Source organism: Phalacrocorax aristotelis, chromosome 13 (assembly GCF_949628215.1).
Source record: "Phalacrocorax aristotelis chromosome 13, bGulAri2.1, whole genome shotgun sequence".
NCBI classification, from domain to species: Eukaryota; Metazoa; Chordata; class Aves; order Suliformes; family Phalacrocoracidae; genus Phalacrocorax; species Phalacrocorax aristotelis.
In genome coordinates, this window is record NC_134288.1 from 3,701,158 (window position 1) to 3,721,947 (window position 20,790).

Sequence of the window (20,790 nt, forward strand, 5' to 3'; positions counted from 1 at the left end):
AATGCACTGAGGGCTCAAGGCAAGCCCTCAAGACCCTGCTCACCACAGCTGTTTCTCCCGAACCAGCACCACCGTCTAACAAGAACTTGTTTTTCTGTTTCTTGTAGCAACGTGGACACGGAGAAATTGTGCGGTAAGTAGGTTCATATTCCTGCCTCAGAGGGCATCCTCTCTCGAGGGTCTGTGGTGGGGCTTTGTACATGTCTGTCCCGGGCAGGGCTGGACGGTCAAGTGGCACAGACAGTCCCTGTATCCCAGCACAGAGGGCATCTGTGGTTTTCCTAAGGGATGGGGCATTTTGGCCCTGGGGATAGGAGAGGACTCTTCAGTCCAGGTGGGAGCGTGACTCTGGAGAGGGACGCGAATGTCCCCTTGCAGCGGTGGGCTGTGTGTGGGCAACAGCAGGCGCAGGGCTGGCAGGGATGGAGGTGCTCGGGAAGCTCACTGTGATCTTCTCTCCTGCTTCAGATTATTTCTCAGCATATCTTGGAGAATACAGGAATGTGCTTTCTGCTCTGGAAGCCCTCAACTCTGCGGTCCTGGCAGCCATGGACAAAACCAAGCTGGTAAGTATGGGACGGTGGGAGGGCAGTGGGGCAGGCGGGTGAGGAACAGAAGCCCTGGTGATCTTAGCTGCTTGCTTAGGGTTAAACTTAGGTGTCAGAGGCAGTAAACGTGGTACCTCTGAGATCAATGGGGTTGCCTGTGTGTCCTTTGGTTGTTTCCATGTGTAGTGAGTGCACGGCCTGCAGTGTGCCTGGAGGAGAGGGAGGCGTGCTGGAGGAGGAGAAGGGTAGGGCTACTGGTTTTGTGCTGTGGAGACATTTTGCACCCTCCTTCCTCAGAGGGCTCTGGCAGTGGTTGTTTCAACAGCTCCTTGCAGACCACCTGCAGGGTCCTGCCTGGGTCACTGATTCTGGGAGCATCGCTGATAACCTGTGTGCTCCATCTCTGAGCTAAAGCAAGGCCTTTTCCACAAAGGAGTGTGGCATGCAGTGGGGACTCCGGGGTTGAGCCTGCTCTGGACTGACCCCAGCAGCTTGTGCTCAGCACAGCCTGTGCTCACAGTGACAAAAATTGGGTGCTGGTGAGGGCGCAGGAACTGCTGCACTGCGAAGGCTGCTTTGGGAAACAGTGAGGTGTCTGGGAGAAGGTGGGAAAGGGTGAAATTCATTGACTTGTGCCATGTGCTTCCCTGTAGTGAATTCTCTCCCTCTCCCTGTAGCTTGTACTGATGGGAGGCAGATTGGAGGCTGCTAATTAGGGCAAGCAGCCTCCTACTCTGTGAGCTCCCCTGCCTCTGCATCAGAGGGCAGCTGTCTGCAGTGCAAAGTGTCATGGGTGAAATACAGCCACGAAAAAGCAGTGGCCAGTACTGGAAGGGACCCTCCTTGGTGACCAGCAGCCCCCTTTGCATTCAAAAGGTATTAAATGGTTTAGCCATGTGCTTGGGGCTGGTGCTGTTTTACAGCCATGGGAAGGGCCGGCCCTTTCTTTCCCACTGCTCTCACCCAGGCAAGGTCTGTGCTGATCCAGGTGCTCTCATCCCAGCCCTGAGCTCCTGGGTGCCCCGATGCAGATACTGACCCTGCTGGGAAGCATCCCCCTGCGCCTCCCTGGTCTGCTGGGCACTGCGCTGGTCAGAAGGCAGGACAGGGCAACGCTCCCACCCTGTGGTCAGGGCTCTTGCAGAGCTGTGGGAAATCTGCCACTGCTAGAGGCTGGCAGAGATGATAAATGCCGCATTCTTACCTGCGGTGACCCAAATATATTCCCATGTTTGTATTTCCAGAATGGGAATTGATCTTGGATTATTGTGGGATCAGTGGGTTCATTAGGTTGGATTTTAACCAAAGCTCACACCTCTCTGAGCCAGGGGAGGGGGCAAAGAACAGAGATTTTCCATAGTACACATATGCTCCTCATTTATGTTCATTCAAACACCTCTAATGCCACCATGGCTGAGGACACAGAGCCCCAGTTTGGCAGAGAGACCACCCTCCTGGAAGAGCCAAATGAAATTTCATCCTGGGGAGCTGCTTTTGCTGGAGATGCAGCTGTGCTGTCCGCTGAGCAAACTGGAAGAGATCTGCCCGCTCCAGCAGCCCTCACCATAAAGCTGTGCTTCCAGAACAGGGCTGTGGGGTCAACAGATGTTGGAGGATCTTCAGTCCGTGCTCGTTTTTCCCCAGGCTGTATTTAAGAGAGCTTCACATGACTCCCGAGGAGGCAGCAATACCTAGACCAGCTAGAAGAAGAAGAAGGGTTCTCTGACTTGAGCTGGGTCTCACCAGTTGAACCAGAGCATCTCTTGGTTAGGTCCATCTCTGGTAGTTCCTTACTTTTGCTGCTACAGGATTGCTCACCCCTGCATCCTCCAGGTACTTACCCCACAGCTGTAAAAAGGCTCATGAAAATACGAGCTCACTTTAAAAGCAGGAAAACAGACAGAGGGCATGGGCTGCTTTGTTGGCACAGCAAAAGAGGAACCTGGGAGATTGTGCTGGGCTTGCTCAGACCATGCCAGGGTGATGAGCTGCAGGGAGGAGAGAGAGGGAAATAAGGAAACCAAAGTTCAGAGGGAATATGCAGTGGCTCTGTGTTTGGGAGCTGTGGGTTGAAGCAGTGCCGCTAAAAGCCTTTTTGGGATCGAGGATTCCCACCTCCGCATGTGCCATCGCGGTCGCAGCAGGCCAGGGTACCTGGACGGGATCAGTGGTGTGTCAGCGGCTGTCTCCTCGCTGGCAGGCTCCTCAGTCCGCTGCCTGCTGTGCACGTTGGTGACCGCAGGATAAACACTGCGATAAAGCATGGGAAACGCAAGCCAGGCTCGTCCTCACTGTGTGACTGCAGTTACTGTAGGAAGTAGTGTATGTGTGGGCAGCAAACCTGCTTGTGGTCTTTGTTGTGGATCCACAGGTTGGCAGGAGGAAACCAAATCATTAGGGGTTCCTACACTGTCATCCTTCCTTGCTGGGTTGCCAGAAACATGGCAAAGAAAAGATGCCTCTTCAAGAAAAGAAGGTTTTTCTCCAAATTCCATCATTCCCACTTACATTTGTAAAATATAACTGTTGATAGCTATGCTGCAGTATATTAAATACAGCTTATCCCATGGCTAAGCTTGGCGTTTGCAATATAATAGTGTCAGAGTAGGAAGTGAATTGTGGAAATACCTTGGGAAACAGTCTGATACTTCTCACAGGGGACCTGGATGCTAAAATCTTTCCATTCTCCATTTTACAAAAACTGCAAACTAATCTATAAATACCTCTCCCAGTCAGGTGCTTTTATTTCTCCTTTGGCAGGAATTATGCGATCACCTATTCCACTCTGTCCTGAGCTTAACTATCATCACAAGAAACTAATAAAGCCTCTCAAAAGCAGAATTACAGCAGCTCTTGGCAACTTTGGGATTTTCATTTGGGTCAATGGAGCTGAAACACCAGTCCACAGCCCAAAAGCCTTGTCTCGTGTTTGCTGAGTTATTTCCTCTGTGACGCCTTCCTGTGAATCTTTGCTATGAGCAGAAAATGCTGTGCTTAGCGAGGCAGAGCACATTTTTATTAAGCCTCTATTTGCAGAGGGGTTCAAGTTGCGTAGCGCAACACCTGACAAGAGGGCTTTGCTGTTTGCCCCCAAGTGAGGAGTGTGAAGGGGGCCGGGCAGCTGAACGGAAGAGAAGGTGCATTTTCAGTTGATTTTCTCCCCTGGCATGAAATTTTCCAAGTCGATGCAGAAGGGTGAAACAGCATTTGGGGCTCTCTTGAGAGGTGGTTATTTCCATCCTTCTCTCTGGCGCGTTCCCCTGGGCGTGCTGTGTTTGACGAGGCGAGAGACAGGAGGCAGCTGGCTCGTCCTGTGCAATGCTCGCCCGAAATACTGAAGTGTCTGCGTGGGTTCCTGCTTTGCCCTTGCAAGGTGGGCTGGGGCAGCTGGGACTGGGAGGATGGGGAGCCCTCTGCGCAGCTTTGCTGCCATCCTCTTCCTCTGCCAGAAAAATGAGATTCATTTTCAAGCACAGATGAAAACCCACTGGCAGCATGGCTGCGGGGCAGGGGGCTCTGCTCGCCCAGGTGCTGGGGGGCTGTGGGGAGTGGCTGTGGCTGTCCTTTGCCCACTCCAGCACCAGCCCAGGGCAGTGCTCGGTAGACGAGCATCCTCTCCATTTACCTTCCCCCACTCTGCTGTGCCAGCAGCCCCAGGCAGACGCAGCTCCAGGACTGGGCTGGTGGCTCAGCTGTGGTTCAGAGGAACCAGGAGACCATGTGGGAATCGAGACCTTCTGTGCTGCCTCCCAAAAAAGATTTTTGACACCAGCGTCCACGTGTTTTTGAGCAGAGCTTCTGGAATTCAAGATACTCAGTTCTCCCATGTGTTGGAGATAAACACAGTAGGAATTGGAAATATTTGACCTGAGTAATGTGGTATTATTGCTGGAATCTGTTTTGGACATAAAAGAGGGAGTTCATGGTGTTTGGCAGGGTGAAGGCAGCCTGGCTCCTCATCTGTGCCAGAGCCTTGGGGGTATGTGAGGATACCACAGGGAAGACAGAGGTGACTCTGGTCCTGTCTGTCTCCTTGTCTTATCAAGGAAAGGGTTGACCTTTCCTGGTGGATGCCTCTGTGGAGGAACCATCCCTCCTGCATCATGCGGAGGCTCCTTCCTTGACCTCCCACTGCCAGTTGTGTCTCTTTTAATGCTCCCAGTGATGTCCCATGGTTTCTGTGGCCCTTGAGGAGCTGGGCAAGGGGGCTGGTCGTGAGGAAAGGAGTCTGCTATGACAGCTGGACAGTGCTTCCCAGCTTCTTCCCCCATGCAATCTCTGATCCTTTTCTAATCGCCTGCTAAGCTGAGTCAGTTCACTAAAGCAACTGCAAAGCCAGGTGGGTGCTTTTCTGCCCGTTCAGTGAGCTGAATTGGCTCCCTGAAGCACCAAATGACCTTTATACCAAAATTAAAAAGAGCGAATTCAGTTCACTGGTTTTCACTGGCTCATCCCCTGTACCCAGTGCTGAGCCGCTTCAGTGCCAAGATCAGAAATCACCTCCCATAGTGAAGTTGCTGCAGTGCAGGTGCCGTGTGGACCTTCTCAGCTTGTTCCTCCCACCCTTGCGTCTCCCCACAGAGCTCGCGGGTCCTGCAGCACCGGCTGCTGGGAGGAGCTTTCCTGCCCACTGGAGCAGCCCCCTTGCCCGTGCCAGCAGCTGCAGGCAGTACATTCAGAAAGGACAGCTTTGCTTCAGTGCTCTAGATGTGCACGGCCCCCAGCCTGGAGCGCTGTGGCTCAGTTGTCGACTGGCAGTACCCAGACAGACGGTGTGTCCTGAATTCACAGCACAAGCAGCAGTTGTGTTGCCAGCCTGATCGGACACGTGCTTATTAGAGTGATGGTGGATAGGCACAGAAATAACCCCGAGTGCAAATGAAAAACAGTTTACTTCTCTGGGAGCATTTGAATTGACTTTGCACACCTGCAGCTGGCCCTCGGTGACCACCACTGCCACAGCTCTGCCCAGAGCAAGCAGACCCTCCTCCCGCAGCAGGAGCTGTGCCCCACCAGTGGGATGCTTTGAATGCCTGGTCGTCATCTGCCCACGGAAATATCTTGTCCACGCACTTGGCACTGTGCTCCTGGTAGTTGCCTTTTGCCATCCATTCGAGCTGGAAAGATGTGAGTGACGCTGCCTATTTCAAGACCCCTGCCCAGGCGGCTGTGCCCTTCTCCAGGCTTGCCAGGACCTTAATCTGGCAGCCTGTGCTGTGAAACGGTGTTCAGCTCTTACGCACATCTTCTCAGGAAAGCCACGAAACATTGAAGATGCCCTGAGAGCGCGATGTTACTCACCGTGTCCCTCCTGGCATGGTTGGCTCCACCTTCTGGAGGCTCTGCAAGGCCAAGTGGTGGAGCCCTGCGGAGCTTTGGTGGAGTAGCCTCAGTTGGAAGAGCAGCTCCGGGCAGCAGAACCTCTTCTTGTCTATCGTTATCCAGTGCCCATCAGGGGCCTGAAATCTGGCTGGATGATGGTAGCCTTGGTAGTCAAGGTCGTCTTTGTAGTCCATGGAGACATAGCAACATTGCTTCCTCAGCTAGATCACTGTTGTCTTCTTCAAGGCCTTCAGCACCGGGGTGTGGCTGGGGCTCTCCATCTGCAGGCTGTGCAGGTAGCTGGAGAGGAAGCCACCAGCTGCACCAAGGTGGTAGGTGGACTCTCTCCAGGTCTTGCCCAGGCAGGCAGAGGTAGCATGGGGCACTCCTGCCCCAACCTCCATGGCCAGACCGGTGACTCTGCTGTAGGTACAGAGGGAAAGAAATCTGGTGTTAGCCATGTGCAGGGCTGGCACCCCAAAGCTCTCAAGAAGCACCTCTCCAACTTTTCCCTATTGGTGGAGGGGTAAGAATGGGGGTTGGCCATGAGCACGGGCTGTTCTTCTGGGAGGACTTTCAGGCCACAGAAGAATAGGTGGCTCCACAGGTTTTCCATGCCCTCCCAGTCCTCAGTGAAGCTGTGCTTGAGTGGGTGAGTCCTGGGTGCTATGGTGAAGCCCGCCATGCCTTCAGCAGGATGCTGCTGGGTCTCCCACATTGTGCCTGCACTGCAGGGATGCAGTGACACGGTCCTTAGCACAAACTTGGGTTTCTTCTGGCCTGCAAACCCTGCCCGGGTGAAGCTGCTGCTGTTGTCTATGATGACTGCAGGCTTTGGCATGACTAGGACTCCTGAGGGATGCCAGGGAGGAAGAGCCTCACCTTGCAGTGGAACAAGAGAAGTCTACTGGGGGCAAACCAGGCCAGGTACCTGCTCTGACAGGGAGACTGTGGCTCAGCCCCAGCAGAGGATGACTGTGCCTGCCTTAGAATTATCTGTCTCTGGGTACGTGCCTCAGCCTTTCCTCCTGTCTCCTTGCTCCCTGCCTTGCCAAGCATCCCTCCTTGGGTACCTCGTCTCTGTCCCTGGGGGCTGGAGATTTGCCCCAGGCCCTTGGGTCATCTAATAGTGCAAGGACAAAACTCCAGGTGGTTTTAAGGAACCAAGTGAAAACTGGACAGGGCAGTACAGTGTGTGGACCAGACTGCAAGGAACAGTGCTGCCAGCAGAACCCATAGCACATGGAAAGGAGCCATGCTCCAGGCTGTGGCTGTTCATTGCAACCAGATTTTTGCCCAGGAGGATCCATGGTCACAGCTGGCAAAGGAAGGAAGGAGTTTGGAGTACATCTGTGTGCACCTGGGTAATTCCCTGGCTCTCTGTGCTTCTTGGACCTGCTTCTGGGGGCATGGTGTGCATCCTGACCCACTCTTTGGGTGCCCTCTGGGCCAGTTTGCCTTCTTCCCAGGACTCAGGGTGACCCTTTCATTCTCCCCAGCACTTCTTGGGTGCCCCCTGAACCTGCCTCTACACGCCCCCAGTGCTAACGCCTGTGGTGCGCACATTGCACATCAGACCAGGACGGGGGGTGATGGGGAAAGACCACAGAGCCCTGTGTTCCTGCTGGACACCTCTCCAGTGCCGTAGGGTGGATTGGGTGGGACTCACAGCCAGACACAGCCATCGTCTCAGCAGCTGTCACTCGTGCTCTGTGGGTGACGTGGGACGGCCCTCGTGCAAGAGCAAGTCAGCGGGAAGAGCCATGAGCAGGTGTGCATTGGAAATTCAGCAGAGATCTCTTCTGGTTGGAGCTGAGAGGTTCAGTGCTGTCTTCCTGGGGAGCGAGGGCATGAAACCAGCCCCCTGCCCTGCCAGTGGCAGGGTGCTCTCTGGAAGGTGCTGCCTGCACCTGGGGGGTTGCTGCGGGCTCTCCTTAGCCTGCCCCAAGGCCTCTGCCCTGCTAGCCTTGTCCCAAGAGCCCTGGTGCAAGCAGAGCAGTGTGTGAACCCTTGGGTACAGCAAGGGATGCTCTGCCTGCCCCGGAGCCCTCCCCAGAGCTGGGGGCTATTTCTGCAAGTGGCCTTTACCTGGGCTTGGGGGTGCCCACCTGAGGTCCCCTGTGGCTCCTGGGGGCCATGCCATCCAGGGGCTGTGGGTGCCGGGGCTGGGGTGGGGGGGTCATGCCATGCATTCCCTGCTGTGACCTCAGAGGTCTGCAGCCAGAGGATGCTTTTGTCCTACAATGTCATAGTTTCCTACAATGCCTAAAAATTTGGTTGGAATCCACCCTGCTGGGTTTATTTAAGAGCCAACCCCTTCCAGATGCAGCTCTGCTCCCCCTGTGCAGAGCCAGGGGCATCTGACAGACACACTCCCTTTTCCTGCAGAGGTATGAGACCTCCTCGAAGATGGAGCAGTTCCTGACCCGGTTTCTGCTGCGGGAAACCATGTACCAGCTGCAGTCCCTGCAGGCCTCGCTTGAGTGTGCCGTGGACACCGTGGAGGAGCAGGCGGGACAGGAGAGGTAATGGGGTAGGACATGCCAGTCCTCCCCCTCTCCCCACTGCCACTCGTGGGGGTTGCAGCACGGGGCAGGACTCACAGGTCCCCCTAGGGGACACATCTGGGAGCAGGATCTGCCCTTTCCAAGCTCACTGTGAAGATGATCTGTATAATGAATGATTCCAGTCCCACTTTGCATTTCATTCTTTCAGAAAGGACATAAAGAAATCTGAGACCTCAGTTGGCCTGAGGTCAGGGAGACGATGTGGGCGCAGAGGACAGAAGAACGTCTGTCTATCTCCAACAGACCCTTATTCTGGGATGCTAACGACAGGTATCTGCAGCCCAGCTGTCCCTTGGCTCGGTATCTCTGCCCCTGCCCCGCTGGAGCCCAGAGTGGGTGTGGGGGCAGCAGCACGGGACAGCAGGGGCTTGTCTGGGGGAGAGCCTGGCCTGTTGCACCCAGGCACTAGCTGGAGCTTCTGTGGGCCGTTGGTATCTCTTGAGTAGCAGGAAAAGTTTCAGGAGAAAACCAAATCAGTTTTTTGGTTTGAATCAGAGGTCTCGAAGCTTTTGTGGTTTCCTGAGTCTTAAGCAAGCTTTTGCTGTGATAAAAGCAAGCTTGTTTGGTGACAACTCTCTGTCCTTCCCCGTGCAGGCATTTGTGTTGAAGACAACAGCCAGTGGATGGCGCAGATCAACAGGCTCCAGCAGCTCATCGAGAAGCTGGAGTGCAAGGTGCGTGGCAGAGGGGAGGTGGGCTGGGGGCTGCCCTGCACCTTGGTGCTGGCCAGCTTGGCGCTGTGACCTCTCTCCCCCTGTGCCAACAGTCCTGGTATTAGAGTCCTGGCAGCGTTACACAGCTGCACACATTCACTAGACCCAGATTCACAAGGCTGATCATCCCTTGCTGTCTCCAAAGCCCCCCTTCTCCCCTCAGCTCTGCTGACCCTCCCCTGGCTTCTCCATGGTCAGAGCTGAACTAAGTCAGTCTGGACCCACCGACACCTACAGATGTGAAGGTCGCGTCCCTTTTCTCCCCTGGGTACCTGAAGGAACGTCCCCAGAGTGGTCCCCATCTGTCACGCTGAGCTGGGCTGGGCTGTGGGTTACTGCAGCATTTTATCTTGTTGCAAAGTTCTCCCAGTAACAATAGTCTTTCCCGTGTTGTTAAAATGCAGAGCCCACGCCTGGAACCACTGAAGGACGAAGCGATGTGCAAAGGAAGAGATGCAGTAAGTCCCCGTCCTGCTGCTTGTTGTTTGCAGGTAACCCCGTAGTGTGCACAGATACCTGCTCACACACCTGCGTGCTCACACAGCCGCTGTGCCCCGAGACTGGGGTCACCTGGGTGAGCTGCCGGCTTTGGTCTGGCAGGGGTTCCGCTGCCTGGAGATGTAGCAGGGTGGGAGTCACAGCTGTGAGCTGGCTGTCGGACCATCCACAGGTCCATGAAAGCCCCGGGCAGTGCCCGTGGCCAACCCAAAGGAAGGCAATGCTCCGCTTTTGAGTGCCCAAATCCCTCAGTTTCACTGCTAGTGCCCTCAGACCATGCAGAGCCCTGCTGGAGGGGTCCCAAGGCCCCTTTCTGCTTGGGAAGGGCACAGGGAACTGTAGCAGCCCCAAAGCAGGACGCCCTCACCGGCGGATGGAGCATCTCCTGTCGGTGCAGTCCTCGTAAAGGCAACCTGCGCAGGTCGAAAGAAGCCACTTTGTGTCAGCTTTGGACCCAGCATTGTGGTGCCAGTGCCTTCTTGTGGCTTCCCCTTGCTCAGCACTGCCTTGTCCCGCTGCTGGGTGGGAGCAGGGCGGGCAGGAGGTGCAGATCAGTCCCTGTTGCCACTCATCTGCTGTCCCTTTGCAGCACATCCTGGTGGCGAAGAGGCAGATCTCAGTGGCGACGAACAGCATCGAGGAGTTTCGCCAGGCATTCAGGTCCTACACGGAGTTCACCGCCGGGCAGAGCAGCTGCCTGCAGTAAGCGTGGCGGGTAGCGGGGCTGTCCGTGGCATGGCTTGCCCAGAAACAGGGGCTTTTAACACAGCACCCCTGGGGGACAAAAGGGTTTTTTTGCGGAGCATTTTGTGTGCCGATTGGCCTGCGGGCGAGCTTGGCGTGTGGAGGTTTGACCTCGCAGAGAGGACAGGACAGTGTCACAGCTGCAGCGCTGTCTGCCTGCGGTACTGTCCGTCTCCTGCTGCAGGTTCCCCCACCAAGAACCCCTTGTCAGTGTCTGGCAAGGACGAGGTTGGTTTTTATGTTAGCACAAAGGGGCTGTGGCTTGCATGTGTAAGAGAATGCATGCTCCATGCGTTCCTCCAGCGCTGAAAGTAATGGGGGAGAAGTCAAGGGGAGAGCTCATGTCACAGCATTGCCGTGTGTAAAGTATATGCGGTGCTGGTGGGAAGTGGCCGTGAGCACCTGAAGCTAATCCCCACATGAGAGCCAGGATCTGCCCCCCAGCATGGCTCTGGGGCTCCAAACAGAGCTGAGGATGGGGCCCAGCTCTGGCTTCTGCCCCTGGAGACTGCACAGCTGCTCTCTGAGAGGCGCTTTCCTTCTCCCATGGGAGATTTCAAGCCACTCTCAGTGGGAAACGTTTGTGTTGTTCCCTTTTAAAGTGTCATTTTTCAGCTCTTCAGTTACAACAGCACAAAATTGTCTTTTCAGTCCAAACAAAAGGAAGATACTTGTTTTGACATGTGTGGCAGAGAGGATGGTATTTTTTTTTCTTTGCAATTGATGGGATTTTCTATCATGAGAACTATTTGTGTAGACAACTGGGTAGCGTTGCGTGGGCAGGCTCTCCACGTGAGTGGAAAGCTGGAGTGAAGCCCGGGGGGACTCCACTGTCCTGGGTCACGCCAGGGGATTAATTGCAAAGCACGTTGCGGCCCCGGCACAGGGGGATGCAGCCTCCGAGCTGCCAGGTGCCTGCCTTTGCTCTCCCCCCGGGTCCCTTCCTGCAGCCCTCAGCAGCAGCTGGAGGAAATGTTCATCCTCAGCTGGAATTAATGATGCTGCATCTGAGTGCAGATGGTTCCCCAGGCCCTGCACCCTACGCCTTGCTCTCTTGTCTCCCTGCTGCTTCCCCCTCCACCTTCCCATGGAACAGAGAAAGCCCCAGCCTGTTCCTCTAGCTGGAGGGAGCGTGGGAAGCATCGCCTGGTGAAACAGCACCACTCTGGGGGGCAGCGAGCTGTGGTTTTATGCTGTGATCTCCGCTCCTTGCATGCGTGCCTTGTTTCTTCCTGTGTGAAGGGCAAGGGATGACACACACCTACTCCCAAGGGCTGGAAGGATGAGCTCCTTCATCAGGCTGTGTGCTGCAGTGCTAGGGACATGCTAAGAAATACTTAAAATAACACTTAACACGCTGGTTTCTGGGCAGCAGCAAGGACTGGCTGTAAAGTTCCTCTCCTGCCTGGCTGCCGGAACTGTGAAGCATGAAGGATTTGGGTTCAGGATTCCCTGGAGCCATGTGCCAGCCCTGGCAGCCACAAATTGTGGATGCAGCCAAACTGCTCTTTGAAAGCCTCCTGGTGAGGCTCACGTGCAGACCTGTGCCCCTCGCTCCCGGGCCTGGCGGGACTGACGTGGCTGCGCCATGCCACCTTGCCAGGCCCCGTCTCAGGGTCGCTCCTGTCCCCGCAGCGTGTCCACCTGCAAGCTGGCGGACGAGGCCTGCTTCATCCTTTACGAGTTCTGGCAGGACGTGACTTCATGGAGAAGGTTGGAGGGGCTGGGTCTGGATGCCCTGGGTAGGGGGGCTGAAAGGGGTTTCCCCGGGGCTCTAGCAGGACCCCACCGCTCCCCCTCCTCATGCAGCCTGTCCTGCTGCTGGCTGCTCAGCCTAGTGCCCCCCAGGGCTGTTTGCAGTAGAAGGGGGTGAACACTCTGATAAAGGCTCTGGGGAGCAGGGCAGGCATGGCTGTCCTGCTCTGGGTGGTGCAGAAGCAGCCTGTCCCGTGCGTGGGCAGGGACCCTGGCACGTGGCCGCTCTCCTACAGTGGCGAGGCGTGCACAAGCCCTGCACCCTCCTGACCCTGCACACTGTTTTACAGCCACTTGCAGTCCAGCTGCAGCAAGACTTTCCAGCGGGCCATCATCAGCTTGCTAGAGTCCCCGGAGCTGCTGACCACCATGCTCTTCCCAGGTGAGGAGGGCCGTGGGGCCAGCTGGGGGGCTGGGGGATCCCCACAGTCCCATGCTCCTGTGCCGGGTGTTCTGCAGAGCGCAGGAGCGGTGTGGGCAACAGGCGCCTTGGCTCCTTCCAGAGCAGAAGGTTGGTTTGGCGGTGACCTAAATTGTGTTTTTCAAACCGGAGTGAGACCCACCGCCCCTGGCAGGTTTGGTTGTGTGTGCTGGCAGCGCTGTGGGGCCTCTGCCCTGCCTGGGGGATGCTGTCCAGGCGGGACAGCCAAGCAGCTCGGGGCACTTCCTGGGTAGCAGATGAGCTGGGGCCTCTCTTGAATACACCCGATGATGGCTCATTTTTTATTTTTCCAGCTGAGCCCTGAACCTGCTCTGCAAAGCGCTGGCCCTCCTGGGTCAGTCCCAGTGCCTGTGTACAGCTCGGTGCTGAGGCAGGGGAGAGACCAGCTCAGGGACAACGCACGTTCCCCATGGTACCAGCAGAAATCTGAGCAAGACCTGAGGAACTGGGAGAGCTTGGGGACAGATAAGGCCAACTTAAGCCCCAGTTTGCTATTACTTTTGGGTTTTGTGTAAAATAACATGAAACACAGATTCATTTGGACTAAATCCCATGCTGGCAGTGTTCCTCCTGACCCGCTGGTCCCACTGACCGCATTCCCAGTGCTCCCCTGAAGCAGTCACTGCAGCTCAGGCAGATCACCCATCTCCCAGCCACGCCACATCTGCGCTCCCCACCCCGGGGTGGTGGGTGCTTTAGAGCCTGGCGCCGGGCACCTGCAGGAATGCCTCGGCTCGTCTCTGCCACCCTGACCCCTCTCACCTGTTTAAGATGACCGCACACCCCTGACCCCTTCCCCCCTCTCTCTCCAGCCTCCTGGTGGATCATGAACAACAACTGACCCTGGGCAGCCGCTTCCAGGACACCATCAGCATGCGGAAGGATGCAGAGCCCTCGGCACAGCCGGTGCCTTCCCTCGCGTTTGTCACCTCCCTGCCCCTCGTCCCCTCCTGCTGTCCAGCGGGGGCTGCCTGCCCGTCGTCCCTGGCAGTGTTTCACCCTTTTGCTCTTTTCATGTTTATTTATTCCTCCTGCCCAGCTCAAGAGCGTCTCGGTGCTGCCCAGGGGGAGCGGGGTGCGCCCAGCAGTGCTCCTGGGAGCTGCGTTCGCGGTGGCAGCCGAGCCCTTGGGGAGCACCTCTCTGGTGGCTGCATTGCGGCAGCCTTCAGCCCCTCTCACACCCGGGCTCCTCTTCCTCCCCATGCTCCTCTTCCTCCTGGCTCTGAGGACAGGCCGAGGCTCCAAAGGGGCCTGGGACAGGCTGAGGGTTGTGGCTCTGGCCGGCTGTGGCATCCCCGTGCCTGGCCTGCCAGAGCCGCCCTAGGCCAGCAGTGGCTCTGCCCAGGGAGCTGGGCTGCCTCGTACAGATTGTGAATAGTGTTTTGTAGAAAAAAATTTCATTATTTCTGGCAAGGTGTGCCAGATCCAGCCCTGACCATGCTGGCAGCCTGTGCAGCCTCTGCAACGTCTTTGAGACCGGACTCGTGCCCCACCCCGCTGTGCCCACGGCTGTGCATGTCCCCCCCAGTAAAGCACTGCACGCCTCCCGGGGAAGGCAAGCATGGCTAACAGCTCTGTCGCCCCATCCTGCGGCTCAGTTAACATAAACCAGAGTTAGCACCAGTTTCAGTGCTGCCAGAAGGCGCTTGTAGCTGAATTAATGGTGATGTGGGCCGGTGGCGGAGGGGCATGAGAGGATAAGCAGGGAAGCCCCCGTGGCTGGAGTGGAGCAAAGCTCACCTGGGATGTGAGTTACACACTCACGGTTTCTTTGTAGGTGGTGCAGAAGCAGCTCCTCCACTGAGCTGGTGGAACAGGCACTGTTGCAAACAGCACGGAGCAGGTGCTACCAAGGGCAAGCGGGCCCGGGCATGGTGGGCAGGGGCCGGCAGGGCTGCGAATGCTGGCAGGCAGATGCCTCCTGGCATGGAAAAATACCACTGTCCTTGCATCCCTGTCTGTCCCCGACACCCGGTGTGGTTCACCTGGCTCACCACGGGTGCCCTGGCACCCCGCAACCTCTTCTCCCATGTCCTGTGGATGCTGCTCCCCAACAGCGTCCCCAGAAACATTGATGCTTCCGTCCCTAGTCCCTGGGTGCAGTAATTAAAATGCAGTTAATGTGTGGCCGAAGGAGCAGCGGGTACAGCTCTGTCCTGGGGACACCGCGTCTGGCGTGGTGTCACCCTGCGCCCAGTACTGTGGGGGGGCTGGGTTCGGGGTGCTTGCTTTGCCCCAGTTTGGGGGGCAGGGAGGGTGGCCTGGCTGATGCTGGGAGTGAGCTGCAGCAATGGGATCAGGAAAACTCATTGGGAGGAAAGCAGCTGCTGCTGCCAGCTCTGATGGGCACCACCAAACCCCGTCCCTGGCAGCCTCAGGTGCCTGAGCAGCAAATGCCCCCCTCCCAGGGTGTGGTGAGCACCGCCCGACCCCCTTCCTGCATGGGACCCATCCTCCCAGCGCCCAATTATTCACTTCATTGTTGACAACTGCCGATTTCCCTGGCCAAAGCCCCCTCTTGCCGTGATCACGGGATGGTGGAGGTGACCCCAGGCCCCTGCTCCGAGAGCCGCGAGGCCCCGGCTCTGCCTGCTGGAGGGCCGTGTTCCCCGCCGTGGGGGTCACACACGAGGGGAGTGGGGAAGTGCTGGGGCCCGAGCTGCGCCGTGGGCGGGCGGGAGGCAGGAGCTGCGTCGGGACGCAGCCGGGGTAGGCCAGAGATGGGCACCCACACGTGGCAGAGCTGCGGCAGGCACTGGGATTCCTGAGCTGCCAGCTGAGCTCAGGAGGGGACACCAGCAGCCTCCCCAGACCAATGTGGGGTTTGACCCCCAATTTTGGATTTCTTAACCCCTGGATTAGCGCTTGCAGCAGCCTCGAGCCTGAAATTCTCAGATTAGGCAAAGGTGGGCACCCTTAAGTGGCTGGGGACACCGGGCTGGCCCTGCAAGCCAGCCACAGCCCCTTGCAGGCTGTTCTGTGCTCAAATTACAAAAAACCCACACCAACCCCCCCAAAAAAAACACAGGAAAGAACATATTTAAACAAGAACCCAAAGAAAGCCGAAGTTACCAAGTATGGGGCTGAACAGCAGCTCTGCAGGCGCGGGCTCCCAGGCTTTGTTCGGAGCCCCCATGGGACCTGCAGCAGCATCCCCAGGCCAGGGCCGGCAGTTTCTGTCCCCCGCAGCTCCCCTGGCCCCAGCCACGGTGCAGCGGGGGTCCCGCCGGAACCCCCTGGCCGCCCGAGCGCCGCAGCACTCCTCGGCTCCTGAGAGGAAGGGGGAGCTGGGTGATGAATATAGTCTTTTATTGACTACTTTTGAGTAGAACAAACTAAATACATCTGTAACAGTTTGGGTTCCTTTATACAGTACATTAAATAAGTTATGCACAGGAATGAAGTAACAAATTTCTATTACAGAATTAAATGTCAAAAAAAAAAAATAATAGAAACCTCAAGCCAATGTCTTCCCATGTCCAAAGTTCACATTTATCATTCCATGTTTTAAAAAAAAAAAAAAAAGCAATCGTTCTAATCATGACTGTTAGTATTTCATTCATTTACACTGGAGTTAATTTTAGTACACAGCCATCAAAGTTGCATGAGAATTATGGAAGACAATCTATTTACAAGCAATTTCTTCCAGCCCTGCCCTTCTTTCCGCATCCACCCTCGCAAGTCGGCCACCGCCGCTGATGCCGCGTACGGCCAGGCCCGTGGTTGGGATTGGGATGACACGGCCAGGCTTCATTTACCCAAGGCAGCTCCGCCTTCGCACGCGTCCTGTTGTGGCAGGAGAGCCCTTCAGCCACCCACGAGTGGAGTGGGGGGTGCAAGGGCAGCCCCCGGCCCAGGCACTCTCTGACACGGCCTCCTCCTCCTCCCTGCTGCAGGCCCGGGCGCAGCCACTTGCCAGGGCCTTCGGAACGGGCGCAGCATGGGGCTGCGGCGGTGTGGGGCTCACCGCGCTGCCTCTCTCCCTCTGGGGGTAAAAACCTTCCCCGGGGCTGCTGTGGCTTCGCTGCGGCTCAGGGTGGCTCGAGTGTCACCCTGATTCAGGACAGCACTGCGGCACAGCACCGTCGTGCTCCGCTCCCAGGAGCTGTGGCCGTGCGAAGGGCTCTGCCGTGGCTGGGAGCCCCGGCGCCAGCTCCTGGGGGACATGGGAGACACCCCAGCTGCCTCTCGAGAGCTGTCTTGACCATCGAGTGACACTGTGGCTCTCTCCCATGACAGCAGCTTCCGAAACAGCCTTCCCCAAGGGACAAAGCTGGTTCAGTGGGTCGCTCGTCCATCCCCCGGCAGCCAGCAGCCAGCTACACCGCTGCAAACTCAATGACAATTCATTACATCTCTATTATTCGCCTCCAATTGAAAAAGTGATCAAAAGTAATTTGGGAATTACTCGCCTCATTGGGCTCCAGCCCAGCAATCGCACAAAAACAGTCACAGAAACATGGCTTTGCTGAATAGATGGTTTTCTAGAGCCCGTTAGTGCACAGCGTGGGAAATCCGTGTGGCTCCCCAGAGGACACCTGCCCGCTCTTCCCACGGCCACGCCTCCGATGACTACACGAAGCATCTGAGATGAGCCCCGCTGTGCCCTGAAACTGCCCTTCTGTGGGTCCGTGTCGGTCACAGGGTTTGTGCTGCCCTGAATCCCTCCTTCCACGCTTCAGCAGGGACGCTCCGAGCGGTGGATCTCCCCAGGCTGACCACGGCACCCCCATGGGACCTCGCTCTCCGAGCCCGTGTGTTTGGGACGGTCCCCGAAGGCTGGACGAGGCGGTGGTGGCTGCGCATCCCTGGCCGCCTCTAGGGAGAGGAGCGCAGCCAGCGTCAGAGCAGCACCGCAGGAGCCCCGCGGGGCCGGGGGGTAACAACTGATGTAGGACACCAAGTCCCGCATTCATTTTAACAGTTTGGCCAACCGGCGTGGAGAGAAGAGACTATAAATAACCCATCGCAATCGCGTGAGGATCTCTGTGGTTAAAAACAACGGCAGTAACTCTCAAACCAACAACTTCCATGTGGTGAAAAAAACCCCAACGCATTCTGCATAGCAAAATAACGGTACCCAGGTGGAAAGGGCAACAACCGCCTGCAACCGATCCAGATTTGCTCCGCGCTTTCCCCCGGCAAAGGTCCCAGCCAGGGTAACACGCAACTGGCCGTACCATCGCAGAACAGGATTAAAACCAGGCCACCCAGAAGCGACCGTCTGTACTTCCCTGGTACCGGCATTTGGTTTAGAGCAGACAAATCCATTCCTCCCTCTCTGCAACCATCAGCTGCCAACCTGCAGGCAGGCAGAGGAGAAGAGGGCTTGGCTTTTGCCTTTGCACTAGAGGACGAGATGCTCCTGCCGGGAAATCGGCTCCGGTCTGTTCACAGCAACGACCGGCCAGCACGGCCATCTGAGACGCCACTGACTGGGAGCAAGGGAAAAAAATTAGATGCCCTGTTATGGAAGAAAGGTAGCTGAAGGAGGCAGCGGCTCAGAGACCTCAGGAAAGGAGCTTGAGCACATCTGACCCGTGAGGATGGGGCTCGGCATCTCCTGCGTGCACCGGCAGCGCTCCCCACCGAGTCCAGGCTCCCTGGCGCGAGCGTCCAGCCTCCTCCGGGTCCCGACCGACGCTCTGGTACCCCCCTGCAGAGGGACGGGCACGGAGGCGCCGCAGGCAAGGCCGGCCCCAGTTCTTCACGAGCCACAACAGAAAAAAGGCAGAATGAGATGGCAAAGCCCGAGTGTCGGCACTCTGAGGAGGCGGCGCAATGTGTCAAATGCGTCAAGTGATACAAGTTGCTGTGGGGTTTTTTGGGGCTTAAAAAAACCCAGGGAAACTAATCAAATGGACCGAACCAAAACTTCCCCTTTAGAGTCCGTTTGTATCTATTGCTGTCACGGATGCGGGGGTGGAGGACCGGGAGGTGGTCGCTGAAGTCTTCTCGAGGGCTGGGCTGGGAACGCCGTCGAGGTTCTTGGCGGCTGCAGCTGCTGATCGGCCCGTGGGCAGAGCCAGTGGCTTGCTCTGGCTGTGCAGGCCTTGGCCACAGATTCGGTGGTGCCTCTCCCAGTCCTTGTGCTGGCAGAAGGAGCCGCAGTACCGGGCGATGTTGCAGCCGCTGCACGTCTCGCTGGCTTTGCGACCGCAGTTCCAGCAACTCTGCAAGACCAAAGACGCCACACTTTAAAACGGGTTTCGTTTCCAAGAGCTGGAGGACAGTGCTGACTCGACAGTTTTGGAGGGGACTGTTCATCCCCCTCTGGCCTGGATTTAGTAGTAGTAAAATGAGCAATCCATTAATTCCTGCTATTTCACAGCCCTTTGCCAAGGGTACTAACCCCTACTCCTCTGCTCTGCCCAAAACCGCCGGCCAGACTGCACCGGTCACGTCCTCTCCCCTAGATCCACCCAAACGCATAGAGGAAACAGCAGGCAAGGACTAAAAAACATGCCACAGATGCTGCTATTCGGTCTTTTTATTTCCTGTTTCAAGCAGCTCTATTCTGGTATCGCTCCCAGCCAAGGGCTCTCTGCAGGGATTACAGCATGCTGCACAGGCACCATTTGCTTTGCACCCTGCCTAGCTGCACAAGAGGTCGGGGCAGGCTAATTTGGAAAAGAAAAAGCTCATTTGAAAGTCTCCCAGCCAGGTGGAAGCACTGCCAGAGCCCAAGCCTCAATCTGGAAGCGGACCAAAGCCCCTCTGGCCGCTGGGAGAGGTGTCAGCTGGTGGGCTTACGGCGTGCCACTGCTTCCTTATGAGTGTGGGGGCAAGGGGCCAGCGCCGGGAGCTGCGGCTGCAGCTGCTCTGAGGAGGGGAGCAGGCGGACTAGCTTTCCTGCAGCTGGACTTGCGCATTAGCAATCGCACACTGAAGAGGGCAAGTTCAGCTGTGGAAAAGCAGCCTCTGCCAGAGCCTGCCTGCCTCTAATCCTGCCTAACAGGGCACCTTTCACTGGCCACTGCTTCTGCCACTGCAAGTAAAAAGCTGTCAAAGCAGGGAAGCAGGGTGGTGGGAGGTGCTGACCTGTATCAGACAGCCCTGTTGTGGGGAAGGGCAGCGAGATTCCCTGCTCCCGGGGTGTGCACTGGAGCCGCCAAGTCCCGCAACGATTTACGGGCTGGCAGTGAAGCGCCGAAGCGAGCTGGTTGGGAGCGAGCTGCTCCAGAGCCAGCGTGTCCCCAAGGCTCCTCGATCTCCTGAGAGAAGCAGGGCTCGCGACCAAAAAAATAAAAACCCCACTGAAGTCTGCGGTAACTCTTGGAAAACTGGGTCACTGCGTTACAGCTGTTTACACTTCGAGTGGTGTTTTCAAACCCCATTTCAAAGGTTACATGGTGTGCCAGAATACGTGACAGCTTTTCAACATGGCCGTTAGAGAAGAGCTGTGGGTGCTGGGGAGATGGGGCTCGCGCTGGCCGGGGGATGCTCGGCTGCTCCCCAGGTCCCACACGGCTCCCCAGGATGGCGGAGGAGGAGGGCGCTCCTCTGGCATTCCCCTATGGAGAAATCATTACTTGCCTCATTTCTTCCACGGCTTCCTGAGCAGTTCCACCCACTCCCATCATGTGTTTACTGACTGCTGCATTTGTCCTTCAGTGATTTAATCAGGAAATAGTATAGATGTACTTCTCTGGAATACCACCTAATATTTACATGGTTCCTGCCGTGCACAGGGACCCCGACACCAGCCCTTCCCGAGCGCCGGTCAGCAGGGTAGATGGAAACCCCCCTCTTGCATTTGTGCAGAGAAGTTAAAACAAGAAGCAAACCACATGTGGAAGGGACGTGGTGGTGCAGGAATTAGCCATGCAATGCCCCTTGCTCAGTCCAGCTGCCATCTCTAAGGCTTAACAAAATGAGCTTCCAGTTAAGCCACAGTGAAGGTAATTAATGATTGAGGAACAGAAAGACAGTCTGTAAGAGACACCCATCCAGCAGGTGTTGCTGGCTATGACAAAGTCATCCCTTCTCTTCCAACGCGCCAACGTCCCATCAGGTGTTACGAGGCTTTCGGTAATGCAGGGACAGCCACCCCGCGCAGACGCTGCCCGCCTCGCCCCGACGTACCGCAGCAGCGCAGCACGAGATGGGGGGAGCCTGTCTCTGGAGGTGAGGTGACCACACGCTGCCTGGGCCCATGTTTCAAGAGCCATGAAACAACAACATCCGAGACAATATACACG

At 56.7% G+C, this 20,790-nt stretch overlaps 3 protein-coding genes across 6 annotated transcripts in view; 1 reads left to right on the plus strand and 2 right to left on the minus strand.

The window, feature by feature from the left end:
* The window catches only part of NECAB3 (N-terminal EF-hand calcium binding protein 3), a 29,541-nt gene extending 13,497 nt beyond the window's left edge, over positions 1 to 16,044 (plus strand). Inside the window, exons 4-13 of the mRNA XM_075109185.1 lie at positions 108 to 133; positions 469 to 566; positions 8,259 to 8,395; positions 8,586 to 8,707; positions 9,032 to 9,111; positions 9,555 to 9,608; positions 10,238 to 10,350; positions 12,028 to 12,105; positions 12,438 to 12,529; positions 13,402 to 16,044. Of these exons, the coding sequence (XP_074965286.1) occupies positions 108 to 133; positions 469 to 566; positions 8,259 to 8,395; positions 8,586 to 8,707; positions 9,032 to 9,111; positions 9,555 to 9,608; positions 10,238 to 10,350; positions 12,028 to 12,105; positions 12,438 to 12,529; positions 13,402 to 13,430 (829 nt within the window). The 3' untranslated portion in view covers positions 13,431 to 16,044. The remainder of the gene's footprint in view (positions 1 to 107; positions 134 to 468; positions 567 to 8,258; positions 8,396 to 8,585; positions 8,708 to 9,031; positions 9,112 to 9,554; positions 9,609 to 10,237; positions 10,351 to 12,027; positions 12,106 to 12,437; positions 12,530 to 13,401) is intronic.
* On the minus strand, positions 1,278 to 6,711 carry ACTL10 (actin like 10). Its single transcript, XM_075108811.1, is given in 7 exon segments — positions 1,278 to 1,320; positions 2,703 to 2,798; positions 5,562 to 5,772; positions 5,775 to 5,825; positions 5,828 to 5,873; positions 5,876 to 6,372; positions 6,375 to 6,711. Coding segments are annotated over 7 exon segments (1,281 nt in total).
* CBFA2T2 (CBFA2/RUNX1 partner transcriptional co-repressor 2) overlaps positions 15,882 to 20,790 on the minus strand; it is a 66,710-nt gene continuing 61,801 nt past the window's right edge. For all 4 annotated transcript variants that reach the window (XM_075109181.1, XM_075109180.1, XM_075109182.1 and 1 more), the window contains one exon: positions 15,882 to 18,762. In XM_075109181.1, coding sequence (XP_074965282.1) covers positions 18,472 to 18,762 — 291 coding nt within the window. In that variant the 3' untranslated portion in view covers positions 15,882 to 18,471. The remainder of the gene's footprint in view (positions 18,763 to 20,790) is intronic.